Source organism: Rousettus aegyptiacus, unplaced genomic scaffold (assembly GCF_014176215.1).
Source record: "Rousettus aegyptiacus isolate mRouAeg1 unplaced genomic scaffold, mRouAeg1.p scaffold_m13_p_10, whole genome shotgun sequence".
NCBI classification, from domain to species: Eukaryota; Metazoa; Chordata; class Mammalia; order Chiroptera; family Pteropodidae; genus Rousettus; species Rousettus aegyptiacus.
Genome location: NW_023416285.1, coordinates 83,624,953 through 83,641,949, shown reverse-complemented (window position 1 = coordinate 83,641,949; position 16,997 = coordinate 83,624,953). Strand labels below are relative to the sequence as shown.

At 37.5% G+C, this 16,997-nt stretch overlaps 1 protein-coding gene across 1 annotated transcript in view; it reads left to right on the top strand.

Moving 5' to 3' along the window:
• GPR158 (G protein-coupled receptor 158) overlaps positions 1-16,997 on the top strand; it is a 313,167-nt gene that overhangs the window by 250,764 nt on the left and 45,406 nt on the right. Inside the window, exon 6 of the mRNA XM_016124940.2 lies at positions 16,236-16,345. Coding sequence (XP_015980426.2) covers positions 16,236-16,345 — 110 coding nt within the window. The remainder of the gene's footprint in view (positions 1-16,235; positions 16,346-16,997) is intronic.

Below are 16,997 nucleotides of genomic sequence, written 5' to 3'. Positions count from 1 at the left end.
GAAAAGCTTACAGAAATCTCTCCCCAAAATTAACCAAATAATTCAGAAATTACAAAAAAAAATTAAGTTTATAGAGACATCTACAGAGCAACAAAAATAATTTAAACAAATTGTTCAGAAATTAAAACATGGCAATTTACTACAGAAATGAAAAGGAAAAAAAGTTTGATAGCAAAAAATGATTACAACTTATTAGTCCCTTAGATACATCCCATATGGTTTTGTGGTTTTATAACTTGACTAGCAATGGGTCACACATTTAACTTGAAACTGGCTAACGGATAGCAAAAGTGAGATCTAGAACATCCCTGACATAAAAAAGCAAACCTCTTTTGGCATACTGACTCCCAGAGATGCTTATAAAAGAGACAGTACTTTCATGTTCCTCTAACACATGCAATAATGAATTTCTTGCAGATATTTTCTAAAACAGTCATCAGTAAGGCTGAAAGCCTCATAAACATGTTTTTATGATGCTAAAATGCAGTTCAGCAAAATCCGTAAGGGCTCAACCAGTGTAGCATGAGTATGCAGTACTCTGGTAGAATGCTTTGATTCATAAGAGTATCTGGAGGAGTTATTATTATTATTACTATTACTACTGTTAGTATTATTATTATAATTTCTTGCAACTTAACTTTTACTATATGTTGGTTATGGTAGAATTTAAAGAGTTAATACTCTGGCATTCAAAGGACAAATGTTATGTTTTATTATTTGAGGACCTAATAATCATAAAAGATCTTCGGCTAATATCCATTTTGTAAACGTGAATCACATAAGATAGACGAGGCTCTGCTGAGATAATGAACAACCCCAAACTCTCAGTAGTTTAAAACAAAAAGATCTACTTTTGGATTCATTCTACACATGTATTATGGATCAGCCAGGGGCTCTGGTCTACGTGCTCATTTGCTATCTTCATTCTGGGACCTAGGCAACTACATGAAACATTGATGGCCATATGGACAGATGGAAAAGAGAATGTGGCAAAGCACACACTGGCTCTCACATACAGATCCTGACAAAAAGTCACATGCCATTCCTATGTTTAATAGAGAGCGGAAGGATAGCCTTACCATTGCATGGAAGGAGGGAGAGAGGAAAATTTGTCATCAGCACTAATGAGTACTACACAAAATGATGAGCCTGGTTAAAAAGTCACCATCTTTCAGAAAGAAGATGGAACCAGAACAAGCAGACACTCAGAGCTCGTATTTCTCTCTGAACCAGTGTGGGGTCTAATACTCTCTATAGGTATGGGTGATATCAAGAGCCCAAATATATATGCTGCAAAGCAGTAATTTTCATGGTGTGTTTTGTACAAGTCAAGAAATCCAGTTCCATGCCTCACAGATTCTACCAAAAATAAATAAATAAATAAAAGAAACAGGAAGGAAGGAAGGAGGGAGGGAGGGAGGGAGGGAGGGAGGGAGGGAGGGAGGGAGGGAGGAAGGAAGGAAGGAAGGAAGGAAGGAAGGAAGGAAGGAAGGAAGGAAGGAGATATATCTGACAGTAAAAATGTATTTATAGCATTCTTCAAGACAAGATATATATCACAAATAAGGAAAAGATATACTTTATCAGAGAAAATCTCTCTAAACTTTATCTAATTATATTGCAAAAGTTGTCTGACATGACAATAATCACTCAAACACTATTTTAAGATAAAACTACTAGAGTCATCACTTAGTTTCTCTTTATACCAATGGGGAAAGAGGGGAACTCCAAAGCTCTTTGACTAACAAGAGTCTTCAAATATTTGTACTTTCAGAAATCAGGGATTCCAATCTGAGTAGCATTACCCAGGGTAACTGATTTAAATAGAAAAAAAGAACCTAAAATATTAAAATCATATCGAAAGAATGTAGCCATAATTTCTGATGTTCAAGTTTCTTTAAATTAGTCTTCTTCATTACAAAAGTTTTATAAGGACAGTCTTTTTTTTTTTTTAAGGGAAAAGAAACCAGAAAGGATCATCACAGCTATAAATTTTCACCTGAATTCCTATATCAGACAAGGGAGTATAGTTAGTATTTTTATGGACATTTTTGATCTCAAGCTATAATCTTGATATCTATAATTAGATACTAGGAATTTAATCCCTAAGATGCTGAGCATTTCTTTTTCCTTCCACCTATTTGTCAGAATTTCGTTCACAAGTAGCTACTAATTGGTGAGATCTATGTACACAAGGCTGGCTATCTGGTTGGCTTAGTTCAGGGATTCTCCCATTGACAACATTGATATTTTGGGTAAGTAATTCTTTATTGGGGGGTGGTGAGGGGCTATCCTGTGCATCATAAGATGTTTAGCAGTATCCCTGACCTCCACCCACTAGATGCCAGAAGTACCACCTTCCCAGTAGTGACAACCAAAAATGTCTCCCGACATTTCCTAATGTCACTGGGGGCATGATTTCCCCTGACTGAGACCTCCTTGCTTAATTTAATTAGAGTTCACCCCTGGGGGTGGGTATAGAATCCTGAATATCATGGATGTTATTGTGCGGTGTTCCAGTTACTATGGCTGAGTAACTAATTACCTCAATGCTTAGTGGCATAAAACAACCACATATTATGCTTATGGAATCTGGATCAGAATTCTAACAGGGTTCAGCAAGAAGGTTTCTGTCTGTTCCATGATGCCTGAAGCCTCGGCTGGACGACTTAACAACTGAAGATTAAATTTCTGAAGCTTTCGTACCCATACAGCTAGTGTTGATGCTCTGCTCTTGGCTGGGAGACTAACAGCTGGGGGTGTGGTTGGAACATTTACATCTCGCTTTTCCATGTGGATGCCTGGCTTCCTGGTGACAGTATTTCAAGGACAAACATCCCAAGAAAAAGAGAGTCAAGTGTTAGCTTTTATGACCCAACCCTCAAAGTTCTGTGATATCACTTCCAACATACTCTTGGACAATACAGTTACCAGGTTTCAGGAAGCATATAAACATCACTTGTAAGAATAGCATGTGGGGTGAGACAGACATCAGTGTACTCATCTTTGGGAAATACCATATGCCACGTGTGTGGGTGCTTGAATGACATCTGTGTTCTGTCAGTAATGAAGAAGGGGGTTTTATTTGAACAAACAACCAGTACTGTTTACTAGTGTGCCATTATCTGATAAAGTAGTTCAAAGGAAAATAAAAAATATGTATTCTATAGAGTTAATAAATTACTTCCAAAATGATACTATGTATCGGCTTTACATTTTTAACTAGACCAAAATAGCCTCCATTTTACTTATTTTCTCATGATTTGTAAATGAATATGAAGGTGATAATAATATTACTTGGTAACTTGGCCCAATAGAATCTAAGTGTTTAAATGAACTTTTGAGACTCCATCAAAGGAACTTGACAAAACTAATGGCGTCTTGCTGATAGTGGGAAAGCAATGCAGAAAACGTCATACGAATACTAGCTCAGAGGTAAGTTGTTGCCAGCTTGTACTTAAGGACTCATTGTAGCCTATATAGACAGAGTGGCTACGGGAAGATGGCAACAGTCACTGGAAGTTGAGGCACCCTGGGTGAAAGGAGAGGGAGGCCCAGAGAAACTTACTTATCTCCACCTATGATCCCTTCAGAGCCAAGTGTAGTAACCAGTAATTCAAGTAAAGAGCACAAACTAGGAGTCAGGAGACTTGAGTGTAGTCCTGGCTGGCTAACTGTGTGACTGCACAAGTCAATCATTTGGGTCTCAGTTTTATACTTTGCAGGTAAAGACAGCTGGCATAGGTGATCTCGGAAGCACTTTCGCTTCAGTAATTTCTTGTCGGTTATAGGGAAATGTTAAATATTTGAATGAACAATTTCAACTAGTTCCTTTTAATCCTGTTACTCCCCAAGTGGGAGGCCAGAGACTGGCACAGTCAGGTGTAGAAATAGATCATCTGCTTTTAAAGAGTACTGGGAATATATTTGGTTCCTGTTTTCAAGGAAAAATTGCTTACTTTCCATAAAGAAAGATCATCCAACAGAAGTACAGCCTCCTTATCCCAGTAACCCTGTTGAAGATAATCCTAACTTTAATCAGATTCTGCTGGGCTTTAGTAATGAGATATGGGAGTTGGGTGAAAATAAATGATTAGAAAAGAGATCTGGATTTAACTTTGCCCTGATGGAACTTGGATCAGTTTAATTTAATTCACTATAAAAGCATACCTATAAAATGCAAAGGCTAATAGACAATTTATCACTTAATTTACAAATTTTAGAACTCCCCAAATAAGCTTATGTATTATTTATGGATACACATAAATGGAACAAAAGTAGAAAGACATGTCCTGGGTGTGTGTACATTGGATTTATTTAGCTCTTGTCCCTGAAGAAGGTAGGAGACAATGGGGATGGGGGGGGCGGTTAAGAAGCTTCTACTTGATATGAGTAAAGTTTTAAGTTTTATTTCAAAACCCAGAGCAATTAATAACAAAATTGTAAACTTTATTAATCTGTGTAGTGTGCAAACAGCAAAGTTATATTACTTTCAGTCAATTTCTATATTTTTAAAAACTGTTCACGAAATAAAGAGATAAAATTGTTCTAAAGAGTCCTGTCAAAAACTGAGCTGAGCTGGAGAAAATGAAGCTGCTAGGTGTCAGAATAGCTCATTAAGGGAACAAGCCAAAATGAAAGTAATTGTCAAGTCTTTAATCAGTTATTGCAATAGTATGAATGGGAGACCAACCCAGAGGAAGAGCCACCTTCCCCACGTTCCCATGGTAGGCTGAGGGGAGAGTTGGGCGATTGGGTGGCAATCTTGAATCTGTGTACATATTCTCCCCTCTCGCCTCTGGAATGGTCTCTCTCTCCCTCTGAACCAATGTAGAACTGTATAACTGTGTAGCTTCTAAAATGAGAATATACATGTGGAAAACTTTCGAAAAATTCAAAAGATTTTCCCAGGACCTGGGGGTACTCTAATGCCAATGTTAAGCTGGTTACTGCACAAAGGAGGTGATGGTTATTCAGTGACTCAAAGGAATATACACTTAACTATTCCGTTTTTATGAAGTTCAAAGTCAGCCCAAACCGACCTGTAGTCATGAAATGTTCTTGCAAATGCAGAATCCACAGAACTTAGCATCTGCCTAGACCTTGACAGCCTTTCGAAGCTTTTGTAGCGAAGTGTCTTTGCCCCTTCTCCCCACAGACAGCATGCCACAGCAAGGACACTCCATCGCTAGTGAGTCAGCGGTGAGCAGGAAAGATTAAAAACGGATAAAATAAATAATGCTCTTGAGCTGTCCGGATAAATAAGCACACATGCAGAGAAAGTAAATGCATACTAAAATTCCGTTTAAGGCGTTGCTTAAATGGAGCAATTCTGGTGTGGCAACACTGTCGGAGAATTAAGACATCTTCACAGAAGCAGGAGGAAACAGGCCGAGGCTCCGCTCCTCTCCTCAGCCTCCCTCTGCCTCCCCTGACAACACCGCTTCCTGCATCAGTACCAAACCCTTTTCCAGCCTCGGTGCCAGCTTCCTCCTGGACCCTGTCTCACTGGGCTCTCCCCATCTGAGCAGTAGACCACATCCTCAGTAGTTTCTTCTACTTTCCACCAAAACGTTTCCATCCCGTACCTATTCCTTCAAGAATTTATTCTGTCCTAAGTGGCTTTTAGTCATTGTCATCACTCTAATCCTTTCAGATAAATTTCAGTAGGGATCTTTTGAAGATATATAAAAAATGATTCAAATGGTAGGTATTTTAGGCATTATGACAATCAAAAAGAAAAATCTTTTAAAATGATGTCTCTTTTTACTGGAGCCTTTAAAACTACACTATCTATAACATACGCTATTTGCACCTGCATTCTGAGAAAATAGTGGTAAATCTTATGCAGTGACTCTTAACTAGAGGTTATTCCAAGAGCTCCTCCTTTTCTTTGTGACTTGAACTTGTTTTCGTGATTCTGATTCTCTTAGTGTATTTACTTTTTCAAACCTAAGAGGGCAGCTGAATTTGTAGCTGATGATCCCTGAAAGAAAAAACAAAACAAAACAAAATATATTCATTCATTCAGTAAGCATAAATTGAACATACTGCCCAGAGGAGGAGAGAGATATATAAAAATGGTATTGTAGTGCGATGTAATATGTTCCATAATAATGGTTTGCATGAAAGGCTCCATGAGAAAGGAGCTACTACCTATGGAATACAGGAAAGGCTACGGAAAGAAGTAAATATTTGTTCTCAGGAATGACAAGTAGGGAGGTTGCTGGGCAAAAAGGGAAAAGAATATTCTAGGTTTAATGGCACAAATACAAACATAGAATTATGAAAGTTTGTGCTCGTTTAGGTCTGCAAAATTCCATGTGGCCAGAACATGGATATGTGTTAGATAGTATTAGAAGAGAGGACTAAAAAATGGCGAGGACATATAAGCAGGAGAATTTGTATGCCATTATATGTAATGTAAAATTCATCTAATAAAAAAAAAAAAAAACAGGAAGAAAGTGTTTTCTAAGCCAGGGTGGGATATTATGAGATCTGTATTTCGGATAGAAAACTTGTAGCAAAATATAGAGTGTAACTTTCCTTCACAGATATAAAGATGTCCTCAAGGTAGCAAGGAAGGAGCATTCTTAGCAACACCTTTGTTTTCATGGCCTTGAGCCTGTGGCATATGGTCCAAAAGGCAACTTTTCTAGGTGACACCAACCTTCCAGGTGATCTGGGTTATAGCCATGGAGACTTCCTCTAGTCCGAGAAAAACTAGAGATGAAAGACAGTGGAGTAGAGGAGCTAGAGGAACTATGAAGTTAGAGTGCCTGGAGGTGCAAAGGGTGATGGCAGGAGTTGACAGAAGACGGTTTTGTGCACGTGCAATACCTTAGAGTTCAGTTCTTGTAGAGACGAGGGTGGAGAAAGGGGAGTGTATTTCAGGAGTTTCAAAGGAAGAAGGTCTGTGTGTAAATGTAGAAAAGTAATAATCTGAAGAACACTGGCTTTGAAATACTTAGGCTGTGAGGCAATTAACCACTTGACTTTTACCAATAAGGAAATGCCACTTGTAGAAACCAAACAATTTTTCATTAAAAGAGTGAACATTCTTTGAAAATGTTGACACTTTAGACTAATTCCACTTTTGACATGTTTAAACTGTCATCTTGGGCAAGTCACTTGACCTCCTGTGTATCTCACTTCAGGAGAAGAGATAATCAAGTGTGTAATCAACAGTAAAAATCCCTCGTACAGGTTGGTTTTTATTATTGGTAATGATTGTGTTCAACAGAGTACTCAGAACAGGAACATGAATAGAAAGAGGATTAAAAATATTTGAGAAAATTTGCTTATTATTGCTAACTGACAAATTCTGAAGATCTTTTAAGGTAACCTGTACTTAAACTTAGATTATTTTCAGCCCCTTCATTTGGAACTGAGTAATAGAATGTGTCCTCTACAAAAGTAGTGAGGCAGTGGATGACTCAGACTAAATTGGCTGGCAAAGTGGTTCCCTCATCATAGGAATTTGTTATTGTTTATGTTAATTTGCCATTGCAAGAGAATTTATAAGGGTCAGGTAGAATCACCTAATGCTCATGTAAAACAAATACAAAGGATTTTGCGTGAATCTTTAAGGAATAAATATGGGAGAAATAATTATACCACTCTAGTTGACATTGTGCTTTCACACGCTTTTTCCCTATTCTGTGTGGGAGGGAGAGAAGGGGTTATTAACTCAGCTTTCTAGATGAGGAAGGAGACGATCTGAGTGATCTCAAGGGCATGCATTTTGTGAGTGCAGAGCAGTCCCTTGGGTCTCCAAGTACTGTAATTTTCTACTATTTTCTTCCTCTTCTCAAGAAATATATGCGTATTTCTTCCCAGGGTATTGAAAGATGGTACTAGGAGAAGCGAGGCCGCCGAGTGAGACATATGACTGACGGGCCAGTTCTGAGCCCCGGTTCTGACTGTAGCTTGAATCACTTTTTCAGACTTTTAGTTTAAACGGTGGTTTATAGAACCTATTGTTTTGTATGGTCTACACACTTTCATTAACAAATTCAGAAGAACATTTGGACTTTGAACAGAAAGACAGTTTTCAAAGAATGGTCTATGCAAGACTGAGTAGAAAGGATGAGCCCCCAAAGCTGAGGTAAACAGATGGGGCCATTGTCAAGGGACAAGAGCCACCTACATATCAGGAAATGACACACTGATCAAGTTTTTTATGTCCTCTGTTCTTGGCTAAGAAAAGCTTTTTCTTATAATCACCTTATTATACTATATATTATATTATATGTTATCTCTTAACTTTTTTCTCCTTTCTTCTCACATGCTATACTTTGACTCTGTCCGTGAACTCTGTTGTACCTTTGTTTCTTCATTGAGGTTTGGGGTTCATATGATCTTCCAGTTTCTCTGAGATCATTTTTTTAAAGATCTTGCCACCTCCATATAATGTCATCTCATAAATATTACATATGGTACCTTTTCCGTTTTTGCTCTCCGATCCCCGGTACTTAGAAACAATCCTTCATACTCCGTTTTAAGAGCCAGGCATTTATAGTGATTAAAATGAATTAGTCAGAAATCTTTTCATGTATTTTCTTTATTCCTTTATTACGAAAGTAATGTACTCTCATTGTAAAAAAAAATCAACTAGTATAAAAGGATATAAGTTGAAAAATAAAAATTTCCCTCTCCCTCTCTGTGTCCTCAATCTGCGATTCACCAACCTCAGAGGTAAATAGTCTTAAAAGTCTATTGCTTGTGCAGCCAGAAATTCCTTTTTTATGTATATACAAATAGAATCATATTTTAATCCTGTTCTTCAACTCTCTTTTCATTTAAAAATTTCCCTTAAAGATGTTTTTACAGCAACAAAACCAGATTCACTTAATTACTTTAAATTTCATGGTTTTCCATTTTGTACGGATACAACATGAATTACAGTTTTAAGCCAGCCCCTCTGGGCCAAGAATGTCATCAGCGCTTTTGCTGTCATAAGCCATGCTTTAGCGAATATTCTTGGACATACATCTTTGCATATTTTGTATGTATGTATATGTAGGACATTTTTCTGAAAATAGAATTCTTATGGAATTTTATTAGTTCTCAGACAGCCTTACTGCTCTGTTCTTCCTGGCTAATGGCAGGCAGTAAGGCACAGTGATAACAGGCTTGGGCTGTAAGGGGCTGGGTTGAAACCCCAGCTCTGCCACTTACTAGGTATGTGGCCTTGTACAAATCCCTTAACTTTCTTGTGCCTCAATTCCCCTCATATGTAAAGTAGGAATAATAATAATGCCTATCTCAAAGGATTGTCGCAAGGAACAAGTAAATTGTTTCATGTAGGCACCTTAAAAGTAATTAGATTCTAGCAGGTGCTCATTAGATGCTATTATCCGACTCCCTCCAAGAAGATTATGAGACAGACCTCGGAGGGGCTTCTCTCTCCTCGAGTGTAGATTTCCACTCTCCTTGACTTCTTCGTCTGCTTATACATTGCCATCTGCTTTCCATCTTCCAGAATTGTGTTGCTACCAGTCATCTGTTGTCATTTTGACTCATGCTCTCTTTGGCCTTGAGTATGTTACAGTCATTTAATTAGAGTTTCCAGAAGTAGCAGACATAAACACGTTCAATCTGCCAGGTTTAACTCGAAGTCTTCATTCTTTCTTCATCACAATTTAAACATAGACATAAGTACTTGAAAAGATTCAAATAATTTCTCCCAACCCATTATGACCATTTCATATTTTTCTCATTCATTGGTTAAAAAATGTCATAACCAAAAAAGTCATTTCTCAGTAGTTCCTAGTCATGAGCTCTGAGCACCAGTCCCAGAATTGTGACTTGGTGGTGAATTGGACCCCATTCGAGAGGAAACCTTGGTAGAATGCTTCTCTTTTCATCTTTAAAAAATTTTTTCTTTTAAATTATTTTTGTGCTACCCTTTCTCTAAATTCATGCCCTGGATATTTAATGGCTTTTTATTCTTTACTCTCCTCTGATTACCTAAAAGCGGGGCTTTCTTTGGGGTAGATAGCTTCAAAGGTGGCCCCAATGACACCTGCCTCCTGATACTCACAGCCTGCGTAATCCCCTCCTTTTGACTGACCTGTTTTTTAATCAATAAAATATATCAACACTGAATGTCACTTCTATGATGAGATTGCAAAAGATGACTTCCTTCTTGCTGGCGGACTCACTCCTGCTGGCTGTGATGTCAGCTGCATTCTTCACTTGCTCAGTCAGGAGCACAGTAGACTTGAGAGGGGCGAGCATCCCTGGGAAATGTTTGGCTCATGAGACTCTTCCTCGCACAAAGCAGAAGGGCATCATAGATGTGGCAGAGAGGCCCCTTAAAGCCCCAGAAGTCCTTCAAATGCTCATGAAAGGACAACTTCAGTGACAAAAGTCTCGTCACTGACATCTGTGCTCCCTTCATCCGGTAATCCTTTTCTATAAATAAAACTGTTCACACACGTACTAGCAGAAACCCCAAAGCATGTAGCACCTCATTCACCTATAAAAGTGCTTTATTCATTTCATAGCCATTATTACTGAACTGAAGCGAATAACACTTGGCGAGTCAATTAAGAAACCAGAACTGCTGCGTCCAACACTGGTAGAAGATTGTTATGCACATCCTCAAAGTACTAGGCCTGAAACAAGAGCTTCACACCATTTATTGTCAGAGCGTTGGGAAGAGCACTGGGTTGTGCCGGCTTCTGATCGATTTATCTCCTAAGCGTTCCTCTTCCAAAATCACTGGGCTTGTACTGTGACTAGACGAACTGGGGGTGAATTTTCTATCTCTGGTGTTGAGTCTGTATTTGCAAATGGAAATTATTCTATTTAAAAATGTTCTTCTATTTTGTGCATATTTGAAAAGCCCAGTATTTTTTTCTCTTATGGTTCTATTTTCTTCCCCATTGTTCAGTATCCAAAGAGTCTAGGCAATCAAGACGACTTCGAAATTAGCTAAAAAAAAATTACATTTGGTGAAATAGGTGGATATTCTGTGCATATTTGTTTGCAATGAAGGGAAGTCTTCGAAACTATTTCCAAAACAGCAATGCTTTTTAAAAACATAATGCCTAGAGTATTCCACCACAGAGATCAGCTGACTGAATATTGTAAGCATCTGAAAAAACTTCCAGAATTGAAGAACCAAGTCCTTAAAGCATACATAGGGTTACACCTACCCTAGACCTTCTCACTGGAGCCTTACTCTCAGTGAGAAAGGGGAAGCAAACCTTTAGGCAAATTATAGTGATGTCCCAAAAGGAATATTAAAGATAAAAGAAAATTGGTGGTTTTGATATGACGCACTTTCTCTTGCTGACTCTCAGTGAGTCTCTCTCTCTCACACTCTGCCCTCCTAGACCTATCTACAACTTATATCCTGCGCTCATTCATCCAGCAGTTATGCACGCTCTTTAGTCCATAGGTTACTTAACGACAGAAGTGGGACGCTGGCACTTCTGTCACGTGCTAAATGAAATACCTTTATATCTAGTATTAGCCTTTAGTACTGGGGAAACTCTTCTCTTGAAATATATACTTTGAGAATGTACCATAGGCAATTCTTCCAGTAAAGGAATGTTTTATGGGTTCTGGTTTACTATTTTGATAACCATGGGCAAATTACTTAACTCCATTAAAGTTCAGTCCTTTACATTTAAAATAGGGATAATAAAGTATATTTTGGGCCCTAAATATAAGTAACGTATCTAGCATAGGTATCAGATGCTTATAAAATTCATAGCTGATCTTAGTGGTGGAATATTCTAAGTGGTGTGTTTTTAAAAAAGCATTGCTGTTTGGAAATGGTCTTCCAAGCCTTCCCCTCATTGCAACCAAAACTTCACAGATTATCTACCCATTTCATCACAAAAAATTTTCTAGCTAATGATACCATGGGTAGCTACTATTGGTACATAAAAATGAGAGCTATTCGTCTTAACATCATCATTTATAAAGTCTTCAGCTCAGTGGCTTAGTTTTTTTCTCTTTCCTCTCTCACCAATGTCTGTTATAAAATATGTTATTAACTTAGGACTTGGGAAGGGGTCTTTATTTTACAATAGTCTGTTAAACTTCCATTTATATAAATTACATTTAATTTAAAAATTAAATATTGGGATTTGGAAGACATTGAAACTTCTTACTCTTATTTTTTCTCATTACAGAGTGTACTAACTGCTACAAAGCTAGATCTGGATTGGATGTCATATAGGCAACTTGCTCTCATTGTAACCACAGATGAACTTACTTTCTCCTATCCTTCCTCACCTCCTCTTTTCTTCCCACCCTCCCTGCCTTTTTTTCTCATTCCTTTCACATGCTTTTATTGGTTACCTACTGTTTCCAGGTACAGTACGAGGGAATAGGCATACAATTATAGATAAAATAGTCACAATCTTTGTCCGCATGCAGTTTACAAACTAGCTTATAAAACGCATTCAACCATTGAATTACAGAAATAATTGTACCAAAGTAGAGTTGATGAGTGTGATGAAGAAAAGCTCAGAATTCAATACAAGTAAATAACATACAAATAAGATGGAAACTTGGCTTAGTCTGGAGGGTGCCGAGGCAAGTCATGGATGTACCCTGAGCCGGGTAAGACGTGAAGGATGAGGGGAGTCGCTAAGCAGAGGTCACATAATTTTCTCCGGACTTATGCATCTTCTTCTTTTATTTGTTTCTTTTCGCACACAGTCATCCTCCCAGTCTCCCAGGCTAAAAACCTTCACATTATTTTTGGCATTTTATTTATTCTCTTTTGCCTCAACAAATAATCATTTGCCCAATTTTCTTGATTCGACATCTTCTTTCCTCTCTTGCCATGAATGACTGTATTACCATTTTCACTACTTTAGTTACATCCTTCTTTACCTTTTTCCTGCAGCTTTATTTCAGGGTCCTCTCCTCCCTCCCCCTCAACTGATCTCACCATCAGTATCTTCCCCTCCACAGCCAACCAACCCTCTTGCATGACTCTGCCAGATTAACCCCCTGGGACACAGTTCTGATCTCGGCTCAAAGAACTTTAAAGGCATGTCTGCTCGTGGAATAGGACCTGAATTCCTCACCCTGCTCAAAGCTTACAATGAACTGACCTCACCCCTATTTTAAAGCTCAATTTTCAGTACGCCCCTTTATGTCTTCGCAGCTGTAACCATACACTCCGCACTCCAAAGATTTCCCAAGCCATGCCTTTGTCTGATGCTCCCTTCCCTTCCCTCTTTCTTACATACTTAAACCTGCTCCTCCTGCATAGCCTTGCCCAGATATCCACCTTCTCAGGATAACTCCCTTGTTTCCACTGAGAGTAAGTTCCCTTTTCTCTCTCAATATGTTGAGCTTCACAGTGTGATAGCATTTGCCACCTGTCCTGCATAACAGAACTATTTAGAGAGGGAAGAAAGTGAAACCCTGATGAGCATGGACTCTAGAACCAAACTGCCTGGTTTCCAACCCTGGCTCTAACACTGCCCAGCTGTGTGACCCCAAGCCCATCGCTTAAATTTTCTGTGCCTCATTCCTCTTCTTTAAAATAGAAGTCCCTACTTTATAAGATCTTGTGAGGATTAAATGAGTAAGTAGAGCAAAAATGTTTAATTTAGTGTCTAGCAGTAGTGCTATGTAAATATTTGGTATGATCATATTATTATTTTTATCATAAATAATATCATAAATATTTATATTCACTTTTATAAATTATAACTTGAGGACGAAATCTATATCTGATTTATTTTTATGGCTTCTAAATCCATTACTGCCTCACCCAGATAAAACAAATAGTGAATGTGTGAATTAAGATCGCAATATTAGTGAACCCTAATTGGACTTTTCAAATAGTTTATTTTGAAGGTAACATTTTCTTTATTAAATTAGCTAAAAAAGATTATTGAGCAAATATTTAATGTCTAAACTTTCTGTGTGTAAAGCACACAAAATCTATGGAGAAGCATGCCCTCTCTGATTTTGATTCAGGGAGATACTCATATGGATAACTATAATATATAACATAGAAAAAGCATACAGTCAAAAAGTGATTCTAGAAACTCAAAAGGAGTGCTGGAATAATCAGAATTTATTGTGATGATGACATGTAATTACACTGCAATGAGAATGGTAACTTTTAGAATAAAGCATACATAAATCAGCTCTTCTAATAATATTAGCCAATACTTATTGAATACTCATTGTACCAGGCACTGTGTTGATTGCATTTAAATTTCAAAACAGTCCCATCTCGAAGTATTATTGTTGTGTTCATTTTACAATAGGAAAACTGAGGTATAGCTAGGTGATGTTAAGTAATTTGGCAGAGTCACACAACTACTAAAGAATGGAGCCTGGACTAGAATCCAGGGAGACTGGATTCAGAACCTGCATTCACCACCACACTGCCAAATTAGGAGTTTTACTTTACTATTTGCCAAACTGTTTCTAATAGTAATAATAATATATTTTATTAAGCTCATTGGAATTTTCTATTAATTTTTAAATTTACACCTCATCCCTGGGAGCTGAAAAAAAAATGGCTATTATTCATTCATTTCTGACTTACTCAATCTTTTATTCACAGTAACAAACCTTCAAATTCCTCCTCTGTGAAATAAAAGTTTGAAGCTGTACCAGTAGTTTCCAAACAGTTCAAGAGCAGTTCTTACTTTCAAAATGAAAACAAGTATCCTGACTTCTGTGTTACAGTCGTTCACCATCCCGACTTGGTGTGCAATAGGAAACTCTGCAATAAGTCACAGAATTTTGCAGCCCCAAGCCATCTACAATGCTAGAATAATCTCTAACATCATTTCCAGTTCTCAAATCTTAATCTATATCTTCAGCATAGACCTGGTGAATTAGAAAATTAAAGATATACTATATATATATATATATATATATATATATATATATATATATATATACACAAAATAAGGTTATTTCCTGTCCACATCTATTTTTACCTTCCTTTCATTTCTCTGACTTTGTCCAGTTTTTTTCCCCACTCCTTGAGAATTTAATCCTAATGATATAGTCTATACCTAGTTTCATATCTGTATATAGTAGAAATATTTGAGAGATGCCAGCATAGAGTTTTAGATAATGTCATTCTTGCTACTGCTGGAGAATGGGGCTCCATTTGTAAAATATCAGCAAGGAATTATCAGCCCGATGTCTCCTATCTATGGTTCATTTTTCCCCAGTATCCACATTTTTTGGATGAAAAGCCAAAATAACACTACAATGGTTTATGTTTCCCAATACTCACATCTTTGGGATGAAACGCCAAAATAACACTCTGAATTTTAGGAGTAGGTATATTTTTCTGTTATGATGACTTTGCTCTCAGCAGAATCACTTCAGGCCAGCTGCTCCAAGCAGAAGAGTATAGGTCTTCTATACCGCATTTTCCAACAGCGTTAATCCTATGGCACTGTATAAGACTCCTCACCCTGGGCCAAACCAACTCCTGTTGCATGAGGGCTTTCTCCACACCACACAATATCATCTGAAAGGTAGTACGTACAGAGCCTCGCACATGCCTTTTGACCATTCCTCTGGAATTGACACATGTTCCTCTGTGTTCCACTGAACCCGCACAAATATTTATCACAGCCTCTATGCTTCTTTAATGCAGTTTCTTGTTTACATGTCTCTCATCCCTTTCTTATTGACTTTTGTATCCACAGCATCTAGTATAGTGCCAGGCTCATGAAAAACGCTTCATTACGGTTGTGGAATGAAAACTCTGGAGTGAGAAACAAGGAGTTAGTGAAGTAATTGAGCCAAGTTCTAAGTGAAGTAATAAATGTGGAGTGGTAGATTGACTTGGGGGTGGTGCAGTATCAGATAGTCCTCTCAGGGCTATTTTAGACAGGGATTAGATGTTGTTAGAAGTGTAGAGGCAGGAATAAGGAAGGTTCCAGATGAAAGGCAATGGAAGCTAGCCTGGCTGGCCCATCTTGGGGAGTAAAGACAGTGAAGTTTATACAGACCAAAGACTCAGAGACAATTGATAGAAATTCCAGAAAGTTAGAATTAAAGCATTTAGATTTGATTTGAAAGCAATAGGGACTCTATGGTTCTCTGATTTGGATAATGAGTGATCAAAATAATATCTAAAAATTTTAATCAAATGGATGTGTGCTTATGTCAAATTCAGGTATATTAAGCATCAGATTATGAAATATGAAATATTGATTTTAGGGTCATCAGTTGATCCTGAAGGTCTCTTTCTTTCTCTTCTCATCCCACAGGTTGTTATTTTGTACTTTGAGCCAAGCACATTTCGCTGTATTCTTCTAAGATGGGTCCGTCTTCTCGGTTTTGCTACTGTGTATGGAACTGTCACTCTCAAGCTTCACAGGTATATTATATTTTATTAGTTTTCATTCTCATAGGAGGATCAAAGTGTTTGGCTTAGCATGTAATTGCAAGCTGGGTCAGCCACTTAAATGGTTTAATTTTAAGAATTTAGATAGCGAGATGATATACATTTTTCATTTTCAATGCAATATCTTTAAGATTCTTTAGGAAAATCTTTTAAACAACTAAATTTGAACAACACACTTTAATAAAGTGTGCCATTGGTTATGGAAAGGTTGATTCTGATTTAAAAATAGGTTTAGAATGAATGTAAAACAATATTTACTAGATAAGAACAGGAATAAATACAGAGAAAATATAGCTAAAATAATTATTCAGGTCCAGAGCTACCAAAGAATCTTATATAGTAGAATTTTATAATGTACACATGTGACTAAAACTTACCATCCTCCATTTCCAAGCTCCATGCCCAGGCTAATCCTACTAATAGTCTATGGGTGAAATTTTTTTAAATAGTGTTTTTGGCATTTCTCAACTTCCCCCGTGTGCTCCAGTGATTATCAACCTTGCAAATTGGAGAATACTGTAAATTCCCTTATACTTGGTTTCAAAACCACCTAGTTTTTAAAATGTATACGTCCTGTATCAGGAAGAAAGAGGCAATAAAATAAGTTCCTTCTCCACAGAGGCCA